This window comes from Nannobrachium achirus (assembly GCF_963921795.1).
Source record: "Nannobrachium achirus genome assembly, chromosome: 23".
NCBI lineage: Eukaryota > Metazoa > Chordata > Actinopteri > Myctophiformes > Myctophidae > Nannobrachium > Nannobrachium achirus.
The window spans coordinates 17,360,713-17,386,355 of NC_137830.1; the positions used below are offsets into that span (position 1 = coordinate 17,360,713).

General features: G+C 44.0%; 1 protein-coding gene across 2 annotated transcripts in view; it reads left to right on the forward strand.

Annotated features, from left to right (window-relative positions):
* osbpl8 (oxysterol binding protein-like 8) overlaps positions 1-25,643 on the forward strand; it is a 180,060-nt gene that overhangs the window by 89,379 nt on the left and 65,038 nt on the right. For both annotated transcript variants that reach the window (XM_080753969.1, XM_080753970.1), the window contains one exon: positions 1,281-1,463. In XM_080753969.1, coding sequence (XP_080610095.1) covers positions 1,281-1,463 — 183 coding nt within the window. The remainder of the gene's footprint in view (positions 1-1,280; positions 1,464-25,643) is intronic.

The window sequence follows — 25,643 nt, forward strand, 5'->3', positions numbered from 1 at the left end:
AGGTTATATAGAAGTCATTAGTGTGTCGGGGTCCACCGTTCTATACAGTGACATGTGTAGGGCCGCCTTTTCTCTACCATCGTTTGAGGATTATGGGTAAGTGCTGGATACGGTATGCACTGTATGGATTAGAGTAACCGCTACATGCATTATATTGAGAGCTTTGATCATATGGTCAAGATGCTTTGTAACTCTGTGATATTGGTTTGAATACTGTCAGGCTTGAGGACAAATAATAATATTTACCATGTCCGCGAGGGTCCACTAGCGTCATATGACGTAAATGTCATCACCAGTTCATGCCCGAGGGGACGCGCGCGTGCATCCCAGATGTTATGACTTATCATACTTTACGTGCGGACAAACATGCAGACTGCATTTGAGGAGAGGTCGAGTGAGGAGATCCGTCATTGTCCCCAGACTCCCCTGTGTCATGACGATAAAGGACTTCAAATTTAACCTTTGCAGAGATTAACAATCGATGCACAGGAATAAATGATGCAAGATAGAGTAAAACTAGGACAGCAGGATGAAGTGCTTTGGATAAAAAATCTCCAGTAACTGCAGGTACTGTACTTGTTGTGTGAAACAGGGTGCTGATTTTACAGGAAACTTTGGCTGTGTGACTGGTGATTCTCTGACCTTTTAGGCCTAGAATTATTTTGTGCTTTAACTATTGAAAAATAGCAGATATACAAGCTTACAGAGTGGCACAGAGTCTTTGAATATATCTTTTTGAAAGAGAACATTAACTCAAGTATTTGCTTCTGGGTGGTCCCTGGAAGATGGAACAACATATTTTGAGATGGGGGTCCGCAGCAAAATACATGTAATTTTAGGGGTCCTTGACATGAAAACGTTTGAGAACCACTGATTTAGAAGAAGGATTTAGAAGACATTTATAGAATCGGGTCAAAAATATTGAAAGACTTGCACAAATGTTCAAGATTTTTCAAAAATAGCAGATCTACAAGCTCACATTTATAGAATCGGGTCAAACATATTGAAAGACTTACACAAATGTTCAAGATTTTTCAAAAAATAGCAGATCTACAAGCTCGCTACAAGTGAGCTTGTATATCTGCTATTTTTTTTATAGTTAAAGCATAAAATAACAGTTAAAGTGGTTAAATCTTAATGTATTTTCACTCTCTCCCCTTGTCTTTCCCCCGTCTTTCCCTCCACTCCTCCTTCACAATCCGTTTTCCACTCTCTCTCTCTCTCTCTCTCTCTCTCTCTCTCTCTCTCTCTCTCTCTCTCTCTCTCTCTCCCCCGTCCAGCTACCGTAGTGTGTGGTGATGACCCCGTCCTTCTGACCCCAGGGAGGATGAGCCAGCGCCAGGGGAAGGAGCGAGAGAGGGAGAAGGAGAAGGAGGGGGGCCTCCACACCCCCAGCAGAGAGAGAGAGCACCTGGGCAGCCCGTCCCCCATCAGCCCGGTGGTCAGCTCCAGCTACAGCCACGGTAACAGCCATCCTCCAATTCACCCTTTGTCGAGTCCCGCCCGTGGTTGTGCCCCTCTTCGCACCCATTGGTTGCTGTTTCTTGGTTGGACAAAAATCCTTTCTCTCCATTCACTACCATTGAAATAACGTGTTTTTCAGTTGCTTTGTATTGATGCTCTGTGTATTCAATTCTTATTTTAAACTTGGTGTCAGAAAAAAGGATCATCTCAGGTGCAGTATAGTGACTGGGCATATCATGTTTCTTTTCTCCAAAAATGTTGTTTTAGCAAATTCAACATAAACAACCAAAAGGCGGAACCAGGGCAAAAAGAGCCTGCTGGTTGGTCAGTCAGGGACCAACCAGAAGGCTGACAAAGGGTCAATTTTACCTTTCACTAGAAGTTCGCCCAGCTTCGCCGGGCTCATTCGGGGCTCACTCACTGTGGGTGCTTCCACACTGTGGGTGCTCCACACTGTGGGTGCTCCACACTGTGGGTGCGTGCTCCACACTGTGGGTGCTCCACACTGTGGGTGCGTGCTCCACACTGTGGGTGCTCCACACTGTGGGTGCTCCACACTGTGGGTGCTCCACACTGTGGGTGCTCGCACACTGTGGGTGCGTGCTCCACACTGTGGGTGCTCCACACTGTGGGTGCGTGCTCCACACTGTGGGTGCTCCACACTGTGGGTGCGTGCTCCACACTGTGGGTGCTCCACACTGTGGGTGCGTGCTCCACACTGTGGGTGCTCCACACTGTGGGTGCTCCACACTGTGGGTGCGTGCTCCACACTGTGGGTGCGTGCTCCACACTGTGGGTGCTCCACACTGTGGGTGCTCCACACTGTGGGTGCTCACAGCACACTGCGATTGCTCGCAGCCGATCCAAGGCATTCAAGACACAGAAAATGCACGGCCGTCATAAACGTCTGTCGGGTCCATGTGGTTCCATGCGTTTGCATTTGCAATCCTGCGTTGCTGTGTTGCTGTGATGTGCAGTACTGATATCCTGGGGGGATGGTGCCAACCATAGCTCCCATAGCCTGGGAATAGCCATGTCACCATGGCGACGGCTCCTAGCGAATGAATGGCGAGTCGGTCCCGTCCCTGCCGTCTACCTATGAGTGAGAGCGGGTGTAATTGGGCGTGAAAGTGGGCGTTGGTCTTAGTGAGAATGTACTGTATGTATAGATGTATAGATAGATGGATAGATGGGTTCAATGTTAATTAAACCCATTAAAATGTCTTCTAAATCCTAATGGTTTTCTGAAAAACCTAATGTTTCTTTATCTGTTTAATGTCAAGGACCCCTAGAATTATATGTCTTTGACTGCGGACCCCCATCTCAAAATATTTTGTTCCAGGGAGAGCAGAGAGCAGGATTTCCTGACTCAAGCTCGCAGCCTCGTTTAACTTGACCTACTATTGCTACTGGTGTTCTCGTCCGATGGTGGGCCTGTTGACCGATGTGGGATTGGCCACGGTTACGTGTCTGAAACAATCATAAAAATGCATAATTTGGGAAAATATGTATATCTAAAAGCGAAAAGTGGTACTTATTGATGAGCAAGTCATTGATCCTGACACTCAGCTGTGCACTACTGAACCACGAACAAATTACATCTTATCTAATCCCTCTTGAATCTCTCCTTCGTTCGTGTACACAGGGTCAAAGAGTTTGCCACAGGCTAAAATCCTGGTGTTCTTTTCTGACTTTCTAGATGTTCCTGTGCTGTATTAAGTTATTTTGAACTTCAGGCAGTTTTATGATTTCCTCACATGATTGTGAAGAAATGTGCAAAAACATTGCTCTGTATCCCAGCTGTCCCCTGTGTGTTTAGTTCTCCTGCTATACCATCAACATGTTGAACGCCCTTCCACAAGCCTTAAAGGAGAGCAAATCCCTAGCCTCCTTCAAAATCGGTATGAAAAGTCACCTTCAGGCGACTGCTACCCGTGACTTGTAAATAGCCTAAGCCCCCCCATGCTCCCCCCCCCCCACCCTTTTATCTGCCTTTGTATTTGATGTTATGCTTTTTCTGCTTTGAAATTGATATTATCCTAGATAAAGTACTATGTTCTATCCGTCTGTCTTTCAATGTTATATGAGATACTTTAAGTGTGGTTCCTGTGGAACCACACTTAAACCACACTCTTCAATCAATCAATCAATCAATCACTTCCCAGGGGCGTCACAAGGGGGGGGGGGGGAGTGGGACTGAGTTACTAGGACCCAAGGAGGGTCCTTAATATTTTTTATACTTTTGCTATTGAAAAATAGCAGATATACAAGCTCACAGCGTGGCTGCGAGCTTGTTGATCTGCTATTTCTGAAAAGTCGTGAAAATGTGTGCAAATCTTTGAATATATGTATTTTTTAAGCCAAGATTTGTAACTAAAATTTTGCTTCTGAGGGTCCCTGGAACTAAATGTTTTGAGATGGGGGTCCGTGGACAAATACATATCATTTTGGGGGTCCTTCACGTGAAAAGGTTTGAGCACCACTGACATAGAAACATAAAAAAAACCTTAGAAGACATTTATAGTATCGGGACAAATTTTGCCACGCTGCGAGCCCCCTATGAAGAACATTCATGGGGGGCCACAGTGAATCCTTGTACCCAGGGCCCAGAATTTGGTGCGACACCCCTGTTAGTTCCTAATAGCTTCCTGTTTAGCTCATTGTCTAGACTTGTTGAATCATGGCTATGATCACCTGGCTTGGACTGTTAGCCAGAACCAGTTCAAGAGCCACATGCTGAGACATGTGATAAATCATAACAACATCTTGACTTATTTAATGCTGATTTACACCTTTTAGCTTTTTGTAGGAATCGGTTCTGTTTGGCGAGGAACATCGTTTCGTGACAGTGTATTAATTAGGCTGTAACATTGAATTATGTTAATGCAAACTTTTCATTGACGATGGCTTTGTCAATAAGAATTGGAAAACCATAGAAGTACTATGTGTGTGTGCTGCTATGTGCTTCTCTTTGTGACATGCTCTGGTGTTGCACTGCCCTCTTGAGGTCTTTCCACTAAGTGTTGTTTGCTTTTGAAGAGAATTAGAAAGCGGAACAGTGTGAATCTGGGGTCTGTATAACCTGTTGCTGTCTTCTCGTTTGTCTTGTGCACATTGTATGTAAACCAGCTCTGTGGCTTTGTGGTCAGAGTGTCCGCCCTGTGACTGGGGAGTGGGGACCTGTACAGGTCATACCCAAAGACTCTGAAAGAAATGCCACCCAGTGCCTCCCTGCTTGGCACTGGGTGGCATTAGCTCAGGTGTAGAGAAACCGACATTAGATCCCGAAGGGTTCCCAGTTTGAATCCGGGCTCCCCCAGGCCAGAGTTGGTGTCGAAGAGTCCTTGAGCAAGACTCTGAACCCCTAGTTGCTCCCGGTGAGCAGGTTGGTGCCTTGCATGGTTTCCTCCGCCATCGGGGTATGAATGTGTGTGTGAATGGGTGAATGTAATGCACAATCTATATTAAGTGCCTAGGATAAAGGCGCTATACAAATGCACCATTTACAAGGGTTGGATTGGGGGTAAGTCCCTGCGACATACTAGCGTCATGTCCAGGGGGTGTACTTGTACATGCTGAGTTAATGGTATGCGCTATTTATTTTTCGATACTCTGGAACTCACACAAATGACATATTTCTGTCCATAAACACATAAACATGTCTCCATATGGTGTTGCCATATGAGACATGTATACCATGTCTAAAGTTGTTGTTAGATGCATTGTGTTAATGTTCATGAATATAATATAATAATAATTAAGAGGTAGTGAAAATAGCCGATCTACAAGCTCTCAACGCGGCGTGAAGCGACATGTCGTGAGCTTGTAGATCTGCTATTTTTACTAGTTTGGGTCCTGGGGCGAATGTCTGGGTCACAGGCTAAAAAGTTTGGGAACCACTGTACTAAGGTATGTAGGATACCATATACCCAATTTCTGTGGACATTGTTGTAGTGTTCTCAGCAACAAGAAGGTTTTTGTGTTGTCACAAATGTACAGTATACCTACCGGTATATTCATTCTGATTATTTGAAACTGTGTCAATACTCATTTGCCGCACTGTCGATACCAGGAGTGTTTTTTCCTGGTATCGTCTAAAAGTCAAGAAAGCAAGCAGCATCTGTCTGTCTGTCTCTGTATCTCTCTATCTCTCTACCCATCTCTCTCTATCTATGTACCATCTCTCTATCTATCTACTCATCTCTCTCTTTACCCATCTCTCTCTATCTATACATCTCTATCTATCTACTAATCTCTCTCTATCTATATACCATATTTCTATCTCTCTATCCATCTCTCTCTATCTATCTATATACCATCTCTCTATCTCTATCCATCTCTCTCTATCTATATACCATCTCTCTATATCTATCCATCTCTCTCTATCTATATACCATCTCTCTATCTATCTATCTACTAATCTCTCTATCTATACTGTATACCACCTCTCTATCTCTCTATCCATCTCTCTCTATCTATATACCATCTCTCTATCTATCTCTCTACTCATCTCTCTCTATCTATATACCATCTCTCTATCTATCTCTCTACTCATCTCTCTCTATCTATATACCATCTCTCTATCTATCTCTCTACTCATCTCTCTCTATCTATATACCATCTCTCTATCTCTCTACCCATCTCTCCAAGGAATTGAATGCAGGCAGTAACTGGAAGGCCTGCATGAAGGGTGTGCAGAAGTTGGACGTCACAACAATTTAGGGAGGTTGAAATTGCATGCTGGAGCAGTTGTAGGGGTTTGAGCAATAGACAGGCCTGGAGATAACCAAGGCTTTGATAAGGGGCTCACATCCCTGGTGAGGAAGCGTCTGGATGTTGAAATGCATAGGATGGGTGATTGCTGCTGCAATGTGTCTCTTAGGCACTAGAGGGAGTGAGCATAACACAAGTGTGACATCCACACATCCAACAGTTCCCTGTGCCAATGTTTGTTTTTGACAGCACATTTTGATTTAGTTTTAGTCATAGTCTTTTGAATAAAATGTAATTTAGTTTTAATCATAATTTAGTCATCTGAAAAGTTTTAGTTTTAGTCTAATTTTAGTCGACTGAATATCATAAGATTTTAGGCGACTAAATCTACAGTTGATTTAGTCAACTAAAATGCATTTTGGCTGGCCTTGATGACATCGTAATGACTGATTTTACACTTGGTTGCGTGCTGAAAATAGCCGATCTACAAGCTCACAACGCGTCGCAGCGTTGTGAGCTTGTAGATTAAAATATGATTATTTTGGGGGTCGCGGCCTGAAGAACCGCTGCGATAATGTTTAACAAAACTGTCTGAAAAGAGAGCATGATCAGATGTCTTGCCTACATTGTGAGGTCTGTCTGTATCCATGGCAACCTGTTATCCTCAGGAAGCCTTTTTGTTGCAGTGGTGATTCTTATGTTTTATAGGATGATGGATTTGCACTTTATTAGCCATACTGGTGGCAGCAGTGTTGATCTCTCCAAAAATGTGTTTGAAAAAATCGGCCTGATGGTGGCGCTAAATGGGACAGATCCATGTTGATGACATGACTCTAGACATACTGTGTACCGCTTTGTGTGATTTTAGGGCAAAATCTGTAGGAGCAGTGTCCAAAAAGGTGTTTGAAAAAATCTGCCTGATTGTGGCGTTAAATGGGACAGATCCATGTTGATGACATGACTGCCACATTATCTGCTGCATGCTTGACTCAGTTCCTTAATACATGCAACTCTCTCTGGTATACAAGATTCTCTGACTGGTATTATTTCCATTAGTGTTAACCAGTAAGACTCCCTAATCAGGAGATAAGCGACCGTAGGTTATCTCCACAAATAGGGCAAAAATTTGTTTTTCCAAAATCTTCCTGATCCATGTTGATGACATGAGTGTAGACATACTGTGTAGTGATTTTCGTGATTTTAGGGCAAAATCTGTAGGAGCAGTGTCCAAAAATGTGTTTTAAAAAATCGGCCTGAAGGTGGCGCTATATGGGACAGATTCATGTTGATGGGATGAGTGTAGACATACTGTGTAGCGATGTGCGTGATTTTAGGGCAAAAACTGTAGGAGCAGTGTCCAAAAATGTGTTTTGCAAGAATCGGCCTCATGGTGGGGCTAGAAGAGGGCCATGTGAGAAATGAGGGGTGGGGTCTCCGCGTTGCCTTGGCGGACGAATAGGTCCCGGCCCCGGCTCTCCCGGACGCTCCTAGCCCGAGTTACGGCATTTTATGTGAGCTGCAGTGGAGGGGGTCCTCCACTGGGGGAGTCACCACTTTTGCATCCATTCTGGAGCACCAGGAGTGGGTGGTCCCCAGGAATTTCCCGTGAGCAGCCCCGTTGGGGTGGTCATTTGGTCATTTTTGCACATTTGGTCATTTTTTACACCTGGGGGTCCCCTAGGGACCTGGGGGTCCCTGGAGCTCCGGGGGTCCTTAGAGGTTGTAGTTTGGCAGGTAAGGAGTGTGTGTGCACAATTTGGCATGGATGGGGGCAACGGTTGTGGAGATATGAGCAGGGCAAAAGTGTGACGTGTGACGTGTGACTGACTGACTCAGGGACGGACAGCCCGTGGAGGTTTTGGTAGTAAATGCGACCTACGGTCGCAACCATTACATGCTGTGCACTACCTCACAGATGGTTTTCCTTTTTGTTTTAACAATAGTGTAAGCGTAGTCATTTCTTCACTGGCCGGTGTGATAACATCACTGTCTTTGTCATTGAGTCTTTTTTTTGTAGTAGTAAATACTGCACCAGTCCAGATGGCTGAGGTGTAGTGATTGTACCTTGTTGTTTGTTTTGGAAAAGTTCAGCCACCCATGTTTAATCTTGTCCCACATGACCTCACTCTCTCGCAGACTCGCACGCATGCACCTGTCCTGCATGCACGCACGCACACACACACGCACACAGCAGTATAACCTCATCCTGCTTACCAAGGTGGCCTTATCTTCTTTAGGGCTCATTGAACGCAAACAATGCTCTTTTTTTACCCCTTCTTCTTCTTTTTTTCACTTCGCCCAGGTGAGATTATTTCTACCTAATTTAGTCGTTATGCCGTAGGAGTAGCGACCGCGTATTTCCCGGTGAACCTGTGCGCAAAGGTGGGGGCCGATGGGCAAGGAGGGTTGCGAGCTTATGAGAAACAACTAAAATAAGACCTTAAAACCTGGCGAAAACAGTTGTGTGCATTAGCGGAAGATGACGATAAAGGAAATCATTAAATGGAAAGCATTAAATTAACTTCTGAAAAGCCTACACGGCCTTAAAACATGGCAAAAACAGTTGCGTGCATTAGCGCAAGATTAGATGAGGATAAAGGAAATCATTAGATGGAAAACATTAAATTCACTTCTGAAAAGGCTTCTAAGCCTACACTACAGCCTACTAAAAACTAGTGAACGGCGATCTTGCCACACGTGAATAATTGTGGTTGGACAGACATTATAAATCCTTAGTCTAGTTGTGGGAAGAAAAGTATATCATCATGGCCCCAAATAACTTTTAAATATCTTGCAATTGGCGACGAGTCTCTTACTAAATCGGCAAGAGTGCCTCTCATTCTCAATACATAAAGGCTAACCTCTCCATCATCAGCAATAGTCAGTGGTGCGTGTTCCCCACACTCCCAAGCCCCCACCGTTGCGCTTAGGTTCACCGGGAAATACTCGGTTGCGTAGGAGTAATGTGCAATGACCAGTATCACCCTCCTTGCCCCGGCTTCCCTCCCCCCAATACGAGGTGGGGTCAATAATGTGTTCACATAAGCCCCTTTTCCACTGACATGGCCCAACACCACACCACTCCACTCCACACCGTCCACTTGTGCCAGGTTTTCCAGAACCTGTGTAGAGTGGTGTGAAAGTGGTACTAAACGTGGTACTAAAAAGTATCCAATCTAGAGTAGGTCTGTGCTAGGCCAAACAGGGCCAAACACTTCATAATGACTGATCACTCCCTGACTTTTCATTTAGACCACCCTACATGATAATAGATTATATAGTGTTATAACCACTATTAAAATCTATTTTAGTGTATTATAATTATCATAGTAATACATTAATACTTTATAGTGTAATATAATCACAGTTATAATCCATTATAGTGTATTATAATTTAGGATAGTTGCAATACAAATGTATATTGTATTATAATCACAGTTAAGGGTCAATTTGTTTCTTACCGATAGGGGTACTTTTGTGTCGTGGAAAATGTAGATATTTTTAAGTGGTGTGGTGTGGTGTAGTGTCATTTAGTATGGTGCTAAAGCTGCATTCGAAAAGGGGCTATAGACGCCCGGCAAAGCTGGATGCACCACGGTGGATTCGATCCCACAACCTCCGTGTTGGTGGACAGGGACTTTACCACTGCGCCACCCGAGCGCTAACGTAAACAATACTCAATAGTTTGAAGCGTAGAAACCATGTGGGGAGTGGGGGGGGGGGGGGGGGGGGGGGTTGTTATATCCATTATATAGCATGCCTATGATCGCATTCATGTGATCATTTTCCAAAGCATTTCACCATCAGGTTAACTGACTGACACATGCAGTGCATCGCTCTTCCAAAGCGATTTACTTTACATTCACATTGCGACTAAAACGAATCCTGTAGCGCATTGTCAGAGAGAGAGAGAGAGAGAGAGAGAGAGAGAGAGAGAGAGAGAGAGAGAGAGGGTGGAAACGGCATGGATTTAGGCTCAGCCTCAGGGATTAAGCCCTCTCAACCAGGGTCAGTGACACAGGCCTGTGGGGGCGGTCTATCCTCACCTTCTACCCAATGCCAATTGACCCGACGCTGTCCTCCAATGGCTGTCAGGGTGACGGGAGGCCCGAGAGAGCGGGCTTGACGGCGCCGTGCTTCAGAGAACGTAGTGGCGGCGGTGAATAAGGACGGCACAACACCATGGAGGATGTCCGGGCAGCAAGACCAGGGCCTCTGGCTTGGCTGGGCCCATGCAATGTGGATGTAAAGCCTTAGTGATTTTACTTTGCGATAAAGGCCACTTCACTTTGGACTCTTTCTCTTCCTCTGTACGCGTCTTAGCCTTAAGGAACGTAAGGTATAGTATTGAGTTGTATTAGACAACAGGGTAGCTTACTGTATGTTCTGTTTTGAGCTAGAGCAGAGCTGATGCCCCACCACCACCACCCAATTTTCTCCTGGAATCCACCTTAGCCCTTCATCCTGAATCCATATCTGTGTCAGAAAAAATAGACCTTTATCGACCCCACAAGGGAAATGCACGTTGTCATGTTGTGTGCATGTTGTGTTGTTGCTTAGCTAACAATTTGTGTGCTTATTGTGCATGGGTGTGTTTTTGCGTCTCTGAGGATGGAATGAATTTAAAACCAATACAAGACAAGAGTCAGGCGTTTCTATTGCTACATTATGAGATGCATACATTTCCCAGTGTGTCACCCGGGTGCCCAAGTCGAAGTGGAGGGCTGGGTCGTGTGAGGGAGATGCGTGTGTAGGCATTCAGAAAGCCTCTTTTGTTCAGGAGTTAATCCCAGGCTTACAGTGTCTTCTTGTGGTCTTTATGCAAGACAGAGATGTCTGTCTGCACCCAGGGGCGTCACAAGGGGTAGGAAAGTGGGACTGAGTTACTAGGGCCCAATGTGGTGGAGGGGGCCTTAATTATTTTATACTTTAGCTATTGAAAGATAGCAGATAATGCGAGCTTGTAGATCTGCTATTTTTGAAAAGTCGTGAAAATGTGTGCAAATCTTTGAATATATGTACTTTTTGCTTCTGGGGGGTCCCTGGAACTCAATATTTTGAGATGGGGTTCCGTGGACAAATACATACCATTTTGGGGGTCCTTCACATGAAAAGGTTTGAGCTCCACTCCACTGACATAGAAACATAGGTTTTTCAAAAAACCTCAGATGGATTTGAAATATTCAAAGATTTTCATGATTTTTCAAAAATAGCAGATCTACAAGCTCGCAGCGCGGCACTCGGTGCCGCGCTGTGAGCTTGTATATCTGCTATTTTTCAATAGTTAAAGCACAGGGGCCCCGCAGTGAATCCTTGTACCCAGGGCCCAGAATTTGGTGCGACACCCCTGTCTGCTTCCAGGCACACACACACACACACACACACTCGTGAGTATTGTTTTGGCTGGATATCAGCTAGTCAATTATCACAAGGTCAGTCAGTCCATAGCACCGTGGTCTCATGTCCCCGTCATGTGAAACAGATACCTTTAAGTAGATTCATTTGAGCTTAAACATTCCGGTGGCTATGGTTTGGATTGCAATCTACAATTTTAGTCATTTATTAGCCACTTATATAGAGCAGATTACAATGTGGCATGATGAAACCTACCCCTGCAAACCTTTAGTGCTATAACGTTTGGTATCTCCGATCCCAGGTACACTTCAAACTGAGCATCTCTAAATAATATTGTTCTCAGCATCTGTGGTCAAGCACACACTATATCCATATCTTAATTACTATCAGAACCGTCACATCTTGACCGTACTGTATCTGTACGCACTGTACGTATGGGTAACGCTTGTTTTTGTTGATTGACTGTCACGCTCTGACATCACTGTGATGTCAGGGTACATCACCCTAACGGGTCCATTTGGTTTCATTTGTACACCGTCAGAGTTAAGGGGAGACCTTGACATTTTAAAGTTTGAGAACTACTGATTTAGACCAAAATGCAGGTTTAAATGAATTCTCCAATGAATCTCCTCTGTATTAACAATTCAACAGGATTTTTTATTAGGCGCCCTCATTGTATCACAATATATACGATATCTCTGAAAAGGCATATCATGGAGACATTGTATCGTCTCAAGTCAACGATATTTATCACCATATCGCCCACCCCTACTCGAACAACAAGTGGCTGTCCAGGCTTGTTTCCCAACGGGTCTGAGCACAACGGTGAGGGCGCGGGTGGGTGTGAGATGTAAGGGAGCGCTTGTTTTTGGTGGAGACGGAGGCAAACAAACCAACATAAAGTTTAAGTGTATAGAGGGTATATGCACATTTCTAAAGTGAAAATTTAAGGACTTTTTAATACCTCTAAAATGACAAATTAAACATTGGCTAAATTGTCAAATATTGGAGGCAGAAATTGTGAAAAATAGTGTGAGCGTGTTTGCCTGGTTAATAAACCAGACTCTATCACACACTTCGTTAGTATAGGGGGTGGTGTTGAGTAAAGTCTGGTTTTACCCAGGCAATGAGCGTGTAGATCTGCTATTTTCACAATAGAACCCTGTTCTACAAAATGTAATGCCTCAACTCTTAGTGCTCATAAGGGTGGGGTTGGGGGGGGGTTAAAAATATGATTATTCTGGGGGTCGCGGCCTGAAAAGGTTGAGAACCACTGATTTAATCAAGGGGCTGGAGGACACAGGCATGGCCGCTCGGAGGAGAGACGGCTGTGAAGGTCAAAGACGGATGAAACAGTGGAGAGAAACTAGGTTGCATAAAGTCAGTGGGATGTGAAGGAGATCTTTGAATATATAATGTATTTAAAGCGAACATTTGTAACTCAAATTTTGCTTCTGGGGGGTCCCTGGTGTTTGGTGTTTCTGGCATAGAAACATAGGTTCTTCAAAATACCTTGCACAAATTTCCAAACTTTTTCAAAAATAGCACATCTACATTGACGCAGACACGTTGCCTGTCTGACTGGCTCCACTGAACGTGAATGTGTTGATATTTCAATCAAAGATCATAGGATATTCGCATTATCAACTGTAGTGTTATATATGCCTAATTATAATAATTTATGCTGTAAAAGTGCCGGGGGAAAAGTAGCTGATCTACAAGCTCACAACACGTCGCATGCGTGAATCTGTCATCATGCTGTTTTGTGGCTGTCTGTGAGCTTGTAGATTGGCTATTTTCGGTGCACCAGCGCAGCCACGATAATGTATAGCCTAAAAGTCTGTCTTTAGTGTTCAGACTCAGTCACTCACTGCTGGCCTGTTTTTAGGAGGAAGAATTGAGAAAGTTGTTTCCTAGCCTGTTGTGATTAGCCTATACATAATTTTATCAAGTGGGAAGACCACTGTAATTACATTAAAAATATGCTAGGAATTTTGGGACATCTAGTCACCCTTGTGAATGACGTGGATGGATATCCAACAGCAGAAAGTCACGTATATACATTTAAATATGCAATGCAATTACATTTAATCATAATTTATACATGACTGGACGTTGTGGACGCCGTCAAAAGATTTAACCGGGGCAATTTTTGAGTTTGGACGCCGTCACCAGAGCGTCCGACTTTGACGTTGCCGCCGGCATTGGAGCGCCCTTCATTGATTAAAACGGGAGCGTTCCCAACGTTGACGTTGACGCGACGCTCAACACGCTCGGTGGAGCCGGGGGGTTACCCACATACATCGGTTTTAGTTTTAAGTTGTCACTATAATCTTATTCACACACACAGGCACAGCTGATTATGAGTAGTGCGTGTTCAAGAGCAACTTGAAACATGAGACGTCACCCGAGGCAAAGCAACCTGATCACTTACTGTAGTCCTGATAACAAGTCACCTTGGTGTGTCAGAGCCTTAATTGAGACGTCATGACATTCAAATATGGAAAGTGGTAGAAGAGACGGACTAAAAACACAATGATTCCCCTTGGGAAATGTAAATAAACTGTACCACCACCTCTGCCAAAGAGAGGCTCTCCTTACGATCTCTTAACACATTAACACTTGGGCTGCCATTATTTTGGTAATTGTTTGGCTGTAGAGTGCCGCCATTCACTTTATTTTGAAGAGCCCCGGAAGCCACGATCGTGTCCACGTTGTGGAAATTGACGATTTTAAAATGTGGCTGCTTAAGAAGAAGGGAAAGAAAGAGAAGAGAAGCACGGTGTGTTTAAGCTGGTTAAAAAGGTTGGCAACAAAGGTCATCGACAAAGGAGTTTGCCTGAGTGCGGCAAAATTCCACTGTTTACATTCAGTGCTTGAGTTGTCAGTGAGTTGTGTTGTGTTGCGTTGACCTTCCAATGCAACAGCAGTGAGGTTAGGGGAGAAATGGCACTGTTTGTCGACAAACACTCTTTTGGTTGGGCTTTTCTAATTAGCCACAACGCAGGTTTACCACATGATGGTACAGTACATAAACACAAGATGCTGATCCTCTTTTCATAATTAACATCGTCTTAATAAAACCTAGAAATTGGATTTTCAAAATGTAGATCTGTATCTTACTGCCACTGTCTTAAAGGACAACTTTGTTTTTTTACAACAAGGGTTCATATTTTAGATCTTCATTAGAGAAAAGAAAAGATGAGTGTTAAAATGTTTTCATTTACTTTTTTCATCACATTAGTGATTTTAACGATTTTGATTTGCATGCTTGCCCGAGGTTGGGGGCATGCGTGCAAGTGGCTAAATATGTATTTTTAGACACAATAAGCCCATTCCCAAGATTCACCGCAATCTTTCATTGGCAGATGTGACTTATGAGGGATGGTGTAAATAGTAACAAAGAAATTGCTGCCTTATTGTGTCTAGAAGTAAGTCCTTTCGCCTCGTGCCACAACCCTGAAACAGTGGTAAATCAGCCAACAACCCACGACCCTCGAATGGTAAATTGCTTTTCTACCACTTCTACCATATAAATGAAAGAAAACACAGTTGTAACTTGCAAGGTTATTTAGTTACAATCGTTAATTGTTTCAGTGGGCGGGGTCCATGAGCCAACTCAAGGTTGTTGACTGATTTACCACTGTTTTAAGCCAATCAGAATCCAGTATCTGAACACGTGACCACAAAAAGTTGTAGAAAGTCATATTTAGCCACTTGTACGCATGCCCCAACCACTGAAATCAGAATACTAAAATCGCTAAAAACAATAGAAAGCAGTAAATGAAAATATTTTAACACACATCTTTTCTTTTCTCTAATTACAATCTAAAATATGAAGCCTTGTTGTAAAAAAAACAAAGTTGTCCTTAAACTTGAGTATAGTATTACTCCAGTGCTCGTACTTGATGCCGGGGCAGAACTTTACTTTTCTTGTGCACGACAAAGGTTAATTCTGCCCACAGCGTGAATTATACATACAACACATCCTATTTCCCTGTGTTAATGACTGTGGCTGGCAGGCAGGCACCGCAGAAGATTTATCAGTTTGCCCAGGGAGATTGTATGTTTCGTTTCCACGCAACGCCTTGACACCAGAGTGTTCTTGAGGTCATTACTTTGTCTGTTTACCTCCGTCCAGAAGGTCTGGGAGGAAGCCTTGCCATGGAGGCCTGGACGGTTGAGGGCACACCTTAATGGCCGACATGACACCCTAGTCACCTCTGTTCAGTGGTGGAAAAAGTACTCAAATGTTTTACATCAGTAAAAGTAGCAATACTGCTATATAGAAATACTCCGTTACAGGTAGAAGTACGGAATTCAAAGTTTGCTTGAGTAAAAGTACAAAAGTATTGGCATCAATAAGTACTCAAAGTACCAAAAGTAGAAAGTACAAAATGTTTGAAAATAGCAGTTCTACAAACTCACACCGCGTCGCATTGCAACGTTTTGTGAGCTTGTAGATCGGCTATTTTCAAATAGCCAAGGTATAAAATAGGGCTAAAGTGGATTAATGTATTTAATATTATAAGAGTTAAGATCTGTTTATTTGACAGGGACCTTGCTCATTAATGGACATGTCAGTTTTCACTTCAATGTAAATGAGCCAGATTTAGCCCGCTGTGGGCTAATTTCCATCTGCAGTCCCTGGACCCCCATTGGTGGTGATCAACCCCCCCAATCCAACCCTTGATGCTGAGTGCCAAGCAGGGAGGCATTGGGTCCCATTTTTATAGTCTTTGGTATGACCCGGCCGGGGAATTGAACCCCCGACCTCCCAGTCTCAGGGCGGACACTCTAACCACAAGGCCACTGAGCTGGTCAGACAGACAGACAGACAGACAGACAGACAGACAGACAGACAGACAGACAGACAGACAGACAGACAGGATCCCCATTGGTGGTGGTGATCAACCCCCCCAATCCAACCCTTGATGCTGAGTGCCAAGCAGGGAGGCATTGGGTCCCATTTTTATAGTCTTTGGTATGACCCGGCCGGGGAATTGAACCCCCGACCTCCCAGTCTCAGGGCGGACACTCTAACCACAAGGCCACTGAGCTGGTTATAATTTATATCTAACTGCATAATTTATATCTAACTGCAAAGTAACAAGTAACTAAAGTTTTCAAATAATTGTAGTGGAGTAAAAGTCCAATATTTGGATCCGAGATAGTAGTGGAGTAGAAGTAAAAGTATTGGAAATGGGAAATACTCAAATAAAGTACAAATGCCTCCAAAGTGTACTTAAAGGAGTAGTTCACCACTTTTCAACCTGTCTTCATATAATAGGTCCTCACTAATGTTCATGATAAAATATCACAATTTTTTTCTACTCAGTCCAAGTCTCCTAGGAGAGCTGTGGGAAGTTCAGAATCCATCGTCTTGTGACATCATCATTTTCCCCAAAAAAAAAATGTAATCAATATTTTTGAAAAGAATATTTAGATTTTTATTATTGCGAGAACAATGGCTTCCACTTTAAAATTGCGACTTTTCAGGAATAGAAAGCCTGCAGTTTCTATAAGCTGGATTGGCAATCGATGATGTCACAAGACGATGGGTTTCTGACCTGCCCACAGCCCTCCTCTGAGAAAAAGGGTTATAGAAAAAAAACTATTTTTGAGTGAGGACCAATTATAATTATGAACATAGGTTGAAAAGTGGTGGAGTGCCCCTTTAAGTACAGTACTTAAGTAAATGTACTTAGTTACTTTCCACCACTGCCTCTGTTGACAAACCAAAACAGTGTAAATATTGCAGCGGCTGGTCAGCCAATGCGGAAGCATAAACAAGGCTGAAAGAAATACCAGGATGCCAGCAGACACTATGTGGTCAGATCAACAATAGCAGTCTGCCCGGGAGATTGGGTTTCAGAGATAAGTGCCAAAGCCAGGCCTATTCATTTCCTACACAGATAGCCATTGGTCCTCCCTGTGGAAAGACTGTTTTCAACAACATGCACTCCTGTCACCTGGAGTGGGGGTATAATGGGCAATGTATTGTCACCCTGCCCTCAAATGTCTGTCACCCTGGCCCTCAGCAATACAGTGCCCTGCAGTAAAGATGACCCCACACTATCATCTGGAAATGAAGGACATATTTCCTGCCAGTAATATCCTACGGTCATTTTCCAATATAGCAATTTCCTGTCACCTGCACAGGAAACTGATTGTTACCAAATAAGACCTTATTTACATTTCTTGAATGCATCATCATCATCATCATCGTTATATTTAATGATATGAACTGTTTTAGTTTTTTCATTTCATTTTATTCCCAATTAATCTTATTCACGGCCCTCCCACTCAGCATCCCCCGGGTGCTGAAGTCACATTTTGAAGGGGAAAGTCCTACTATAGCCTATAGAGTTAACACAGAAATCGCAAATGTAATCCAATTTCCGAATAGTAAAGTATAAAATACGTCTAGCATGATCAAGAGCACAAGATAGTAAAAGGCACAAAGCATTATAATTTACTTTACCGTTCGAAATAATGATTTGTTGGCTGTAAGTCCAGCTATTTCTGTTATAGTTTCCCCATCTAAATTGATGTCAGCACCCGGGGGATGCTGAGAAATTTGCTGAGTGGGCGGGCCGTGAATAAGGCGTATTTAGTTATATCGGAGGAGACAACCACGTTTCATTCATGGAGTCAGCAGCCGCTTCATTTTTCATTTAGTTTTTTTTTGCTGGGAGGTCATAATGCGTGCGGAGAAACACTCCACGCAGCTTCCGCCAAACATGCAGGTGCCAATAGCTCAGTTATAGAGAACACCCTCCCTTGCCAGCCTCACACCTGTGCAAACACGCTGGCCAATTGTGTTGATTGGAGCGTCCGGGCAAAAAGAGACGATGGAACCACATTTACCACAATAGTCTCCTCTGCGACGGGCATGTATTTTACCCCTGCCCCTCCTGGATGCCCCTGTTTCGTAAGCCTTTAAGACCTGAAAAATACCTAAAAATGTCTTCTAAATCCTAATGGTTTTACTCAAAGTTTTTTAATGTCAAGGACCCTAGAATTATACTGTAGGTTTTTGACCGCAGACCCCCATCTCAAAATATTTTGTTCCAGGGACCCCCCCCCCCCCCCCCAGAAAGAAAGAAATGTCACTTTAAAATAATATATATTCAAATATTTGCACAAAATGTTCATGGTTTTTCAGAAATAGCACATCTACAAGCTCATAGCACGGCACTTGGTGCCGCACTATATGAGCTTGTAGATCTGCTATTTCTGAATAGCCAAAGTATAAAAGAAAGAATGGTTAAAGTGGTTACGTGACACCGATGCGTTCCCGGTCTTAACGGGTAGATTGGAACATGATTTGTCGCAGACATCTGGTTGTCCTTGCCTAGCAAATCAATGCCCTGAGCACAAAGTATCATGATGCAAAAAATAGTAATTGGAAGAAATATAATACGTTTATATTTAAATGTTGCCAATTAGATCTAAGAATCAATACTCCTAGATAAAGTGTATTTCAGTTTTTCAGTTAAGTTATTTTGTTTAGTTTTTTGCCAGATATGCTCCTATCAGTCTGTGACTAGTTGATTGCGACCGTAGGTCGCAGATTAGTATGTGAACGGTCACAGCCTATCCGTATGTATCTCTGTCTGCCTGTCACGCCTGACACTGTGGTTCTATGCGTTTGTCGCTCTGACATCATGCTCTGACGTCACTGTGATGTCAGGGGAACCACTCTTAACAGAATGGCTTTGCTGCTCTGTCATCATGCTCTGGCTTCACTGTGATCTCACACTAACAGAATCCCTTTTATGGCCATATATGGAGTTCCCTGATGTCATCAATATTAAGCCCATATCTAACAGGACTTCATATGGGAATGCCCATATATGGAGAGGCCACATCGGCCACATACCACACTTACGGCTGGTTCTACAGAGAGAGATCTCCATGTATGGGCATAAAAGGGTATGATGTCAGATGTCATAGACATCATAGGACTTTCACATAACGAATAACTGAGTAAGCATGCTTGGGCTCAGCCTCTCACAGCATATCTCCATATACAGTACATGGATCTCCATATATGGGTACCAGGGGTCTCCATACTATGGGTAACTGGTCCGATATACATCACTGACCAGATGGCCAAGAATTGGCGCGTGTGTCGCCCTGAGGCGTCTTACTAGTAGGCAGCTTGTTGGTCTCGTAAACTATAAGGAGTCTGAGTATTGGTGACATTTCATTCTATCCTCATTGTTTGTCTGTGTGTATTATTTTGTGCGTCTGTACAGTATGTGTGACTGAGTGTTCTCCCTACAGAATGTAATCTGTATCACAGTGACATTGTGCAGTTACTTAAGTCTTCAGAGGGTGAGATGGATGAAGGATGTTGAAAAAAGAAACAAAGATGGTTTGAGGATATAAGAGAATAAATGAGTGACCGCGAGAGAATGAGAGAGGAAAGCAACAAACATGCGAGAGAATGAGAGAGGATGGAAACAAACATGCAAGCAAACAGAGATGAAAAGTTAGACAAAAGATCTGGTGTGTGTGTGTGCGTGCGTGTGGGTGGGTGTGTGCATGTGTGTCGTAGACAGTGGAGAGAGAGGGAGTGGGTGGGGCTCAGCTGATTTGTCAGTTAATAATTGCAGGCGGTTCCATCTCACCCAGACACACACAGGAGGCATAGAGAGACAGAGAGAGAGAGAGAGAGCAGTGTAAGGGAAGAAGTGTGTCGTGCTGGTTCACAGCTCTGCTCTGCTACAGTACGTGCTTTGTGTGTGTGTGTGTGTGTGTGTGTGTGTGTGTGTGTCTGTGTGTATGCTTGGCGGTTTGCTGTGTGCTTGGATTGCTTGCTGCTGCTACTGGGGGGGTGGACACGGACAGATCGGAGTGTTCCTCTGCCCGCCACGACCCCTGCTCTGCACCGCTCCCCCGCCGTTCCCCCGCACCCACGGCGGCGGCCGCAGCCCCCTCCCCGGGGGGCCCTCCCGCCGGCCCGCCGGCACCCATGATGAAGGAGGAGGCTCTCCCGTGTCACCGGCGTTTCTCAGCGTGCGGCGGGACCTCGTCCGTGGTGCGGCCCCAGCATCCTGGAGGACGCAAGCTCATCCGTAACGCCTCGTTCGGGGGCTATAACGAGCTGTCGCCCATCTCGCTGCCAGGTGGGTTGATGGATGGATGACTGTGCCGTGTGGAGACAGTGTTCTGTGTCTCTGTCCAACAGAGCAGAGTTAGAGCCCCATTAGATCCCTTAATTTGACCTGGTGATGGACTCTAGAACCTTACTGTTTCGTAGCCATAGCTACGCTTGTTGTTTATGTTTGGACCGGTGACAGCTGATGTTATGCCTTATGAAGCCTTGAAGTTGTGCTTTGGACGTTTGGAGAAACATCTGGACTGCTTAGTGTTTGAAGTGAATGCTTTCAATCTCTGGTTTGGGCCGGTTGGAGGTAAAACTTCATAGAACACATTGACTTTGCTAGTCTTACACAGAGTTCACGCTGGAAGCACTGCATCAAAAAATAAATGGCCCAATTAGTTGACATGGGTGCTGCTGAACCCGGTGCGTCCCTCACTAAGCAGCAATATGCTGCGCTTCCCCTTACCTTCATTTCTCAGCATCACAGTGACGCTGTCGTCACTTGGGAGTGATTCACCCCCAACCACATGGTTCGTGTTTTTTCTCTCCCTTCTGTTCTGTGGTGTTGAGAGCTTGAGCATAATACAGTACAAGAGTTATTGTCTCCACCAGCCGAAGGCTTGGGGGAGAGTATGTTTTCCCCTTCGTCCGTCCGTCCGTGCGTCCGTCCGTCCGTGTGTCCGTCCGTCCGTCCGTGTGTCCTCGCAGTTTGTGTGCAGCTAATCTCAGTCGCCGTTGGCCCGGTCGCTGCCAAAGTGAGCACACACATTCCCTGGATGCCAATCTAGAACCTCTGCCCTAAATTTTTCAAATGGGCCTTTTCTAGCGCCACCTAGTGGCCGATGTTCGCAAAACACATTTCTGTACACTACTCTTACAGATTTTGTCCAAAAATCCTACAAATCGGTAGGCAGTATCTCTACAGTCATGTGATCGACACAGATCTGTCCGATTTTGCATATTCCTTCCTGATTGGCTAAAATTGGCTTCCAAAGTTTGTAGGATTGAGACGTTTTGAACAAAATGCCTCAAATCCCAAACGCAAAGTGCAATTATCATGAAATCGCGCACACACGTTCCCACTAGGCCGAGGAAGAAATGCCACTTATTTTTTTTTAAATCAGCCTCATGGTGGCGCTATAACAGGCCGATTTGTGGTTTTACCTATAACTCCATCGATCAGTTTCAAACTTTGTAAGCGCACTCCCTAGAGGCTAAGGATAAACCTTTGCCCTGCATTTTTCACATCAGCCTTTTATAGCGCCACCTTTGGGCAGACTTATGTAAAACACATTTTTGGATATTACTCCTTGAGATTTTATCCAAAAATCACGCAAATCGGTACACAGTATCTCTATAGTCATGTGATCAAGTCTGATCCGTCTGATATTTCATATTCCATCCTGATTGGCTAATATTAGCTTCCAAAGTTTGCAGGATTGCTCCGTTTTTGAACAAAATGCTTCAAATCATCAACGCAGCTTGCGATTACCGTGACATTTGCCACACATATTCCCACTACGTCAAGGAACAAATGCTACCTTTTCTCACATTGGCCTGTTATAGCGCCACCAGCAGGTAGAGCAAAACACATTTTTGGAACACAATGCTTCAAATCATGCATGCAGCGTCCGATTTCCATGAAAGATCTATGGTGAAGAACACATGCCACCCTTTTTACATTGGCCTATTATACAGTAGCACCACCGGGACACACAGCCTGGTGGAGACCTGTGCTCGGAAGAGCACTGCTTCTAGTTCCCACTGGATCTATGCAACAAAGAACTTAAAACGGATCCGACAATGTACTGTAATCAAGGCTGGGTTCTGTTGCCACGTTGTTTCGGAAATGTTAGTTGAACCCTTATTGTGTTTAGTTTGTTGCCATTTGATATTTGATATGATTGTTCTCTCTAACAAACACAAATAGCAGCTGAATCCTGCTTCAGCTGTGTTAGTTGTAAACGGGCAACTGTCTGATCATAGAACTAAAAGAATGTGTTGTTAAGCAGTTGTTAGTGCCTCTCCTCTCCTCTCTGTTCCCCCTGCATTATAGAGCAAATTTGGATATTTTTTTTGTTTTGCCTTTCTGCTGATCTACAGACTGTTTCGTAAATGATCAAGGCCTCTGCTCCAAGTTTTCGGACACGCCAATGAACGAAAACGATAATCCTCAATCCCAGATATGCATCTAAATCCTGAAACACTCTAATATTAACTCAATTTAATGTGGATTTGTGAAATGGGTGAAAACTACATGAGCAGCATGGCACTTAAAAGCAGGCAAATGGAAGAGGAATCCTGGTCGCACTCATTTACTCTTTATACAATTTATTTTTTGTCTTGATGTCTTTAAATGCTGCCATTACTTATAAAAGAGATCATTGATCATTTTACCTGGTAAAATAAAGGCAACATAAAGAGTGTTGGGATCGCCTCCATCCACCTGATCTCTCTCTCTCTCTCTCTCTCTCTCTCTCTCTTTCTCTCTGAGTGATTAGTGCTTTGTGTGGTTGTGTCATTACATGAGTCATTATGCCCAGAATGGCCCACAGCTTCTTGATTTAAGACAATGGTCTTCAACAGGGGGGTCCTCAGAGTTACTACAGGGGGTCCTCCAAATCCTTCAGTGATAGAAAGTTATTTTTTCAACTTTTTTATATTAACCACTTGAACCCTAGCGTCCATATTCTGAGAACATTAGCCAAAAATAGCTGATCTACAAGCTCACAACGCCTCGCAGAATGTTTGGTGTAGAGGGGAAAAAGAGCAATTACAGTGAAAGGTCACGTTTATTAAGTATTGACGGTTCAAGTGGTTAAATATCTGAAAACACTAATTGACATGAATTCAAAATACACTGATGATCGTGCTGTCAAACAATGATATGGATCTACGGTATATGGAATCTATGAAAAGGTTGTGGGGGTCCCTGCTTCTCTCAACTAAGGGGTCCTTGGCCTGAAAACGTTGAAGACCCCTGATTGTCTCCACCAGCCGAAGGCTGAGGGAGAGTATGTTTTCCCCTCCGTCCGTCCGTGCGTCCGTCCGTCCGTCCGTGTGTCCTCGCAGTTTGTGTGCAGCTAATCTCAGTCGCCGTTGGCCCGATCGCTGCCAAACTGAGCACACACACTCCCTGGATGCCAATCTAGAACCTCTGCCCCACATTTTTCAAATCAGCCTCATGGTGGCGCTATAACAGGCCGATTTGTGTGGCCTGGTTGTTACCAGCTAATCTCCGGCGCCGTTGGCCCGATCGCTGCCAAACTGAGCACACACACTCCCTGGATGCTAATTCAGAACCTCTGCCCCACATTTTTTAAATCAGCCTCATGGTGGCGCTATAACAGGCCGATTTGTGTGGCCTGGTGGAGACCTGTGCTCGGAAGAGCACTGCTTCTAGTTTAAGATGCTGTGTGAGTGACAAACAGGCGGCAGCCTGCTTAAAGGTGCTGTTTGGAGGCAACCGCCTTGCGCTCGCTTGTTCACATTCACATTCGTACTTACCTTTCTATTTCTTTCTCCAATCATAAAATATAATGAATGATAATAAATAAATAAATTAATAAATAAAACAATAATTTAGTGCATGAAAAACACGTCATGCCATTTGAATGACATCTTATTTAGTCTAGTAATTCTAGGAAGAAAATCCACTCAGGTTGGAAAAAATTGTGTTATTTAGTTTCTCAACTGATTCTGACAGGAAATTAGGTCTACTAGCCAGGATAAAAAATCTACCATAATCTGCCCACTGCAAATACCCACAGACAGTGGCCAAATCAAGTTGGGCTCCCATCGACTTTCTATACAGGAGGAAAATACCCAGAAAAAAATCTGCTTTAAGTAGGACTAGCCCTTACCCGTTCAAAGATATGAGCTCCGAAATGATGTGCAGTGTGTGGGTTATGGGATGAGGGATGGAAAGTAACTTTAACTGGTGCTTGCATGATAATATGTAGGAGCATCAATGTAAGAAATACCCGTTTTGTTTAATGGCTACAGAGATACTGTGATCCAACCCCCCCCCCCCCCCCCCCCCCCCCCGCGCCCGCCCGCCTAGCCCTTACCCGTTCAAAGATATGAGCTCCGAAATGATGTGCAGTGTGTGGGTTATGGGATGAGGGATGGAAAGTAACTTTAACTGGTGCTTGCATGATAATATGTAGGAGCATCAATGTAAGAAATACCCGTTTTGTTTAATGGCTACAGAGATACTGTTTTTATCCTGGCTAGTAGACCTAATTTCCTGTCAGAATCAGTTGAAAAACTAAATAACACAATTTTTTCCAACCTCAGCTTTATTTTTACTGGACTATATTGCATATGAAAAGAATATTAAACAGTGTAGTAACTTTTATATATATATATAAATACACTTTTTCTGTATAAAATATATAAAACATAAGCTACTATATCGTCATTGTCGGGTGGAGACCTTGTATGTCCAAAACCGTTCATTTTGCATTTATCATTTAAAAAATTATTTAAACTTGTGAAAACAGCCGATCTACAAGCACACAACGCACACAAAGGCGTTGTGTGCTTGTAGATCTGCTGTTTTCACTACTTTTGTGCACTACTTAGTGAAAGAACAGAAGGTTCTTCAGCCTAGTTGTGGGATGAAATGAATAATGTCAACATCAAATTAGCCATGCATCCTAGAATGTCAACAAACAGCATGTGCTTTCTGTATACTACCCAAGTAACATATTTGAGAAATGATGCGGCGGACCAGAGGGACAGAGACTAGTTCGGGGACGATCAAGTGGTGCGCGCGCCGCCGCGGGGGCTGGGACCTGTGTCCCTCCCCCTCACCCAGGGTACATTTAGGTATGTCAGCTAGGAGCCCAGTCATGTTGCGCTAACTGCTGCCCCGCCACCACCCCAGCGCCACCGTTAGGTTCTGTCTCAGACCCCGCGTGGGGTCTCGGGTCATTGATCGCTGTTATAGGTTATGCCCTCGATACACATGGTGACATGTGATCGTGGGTCA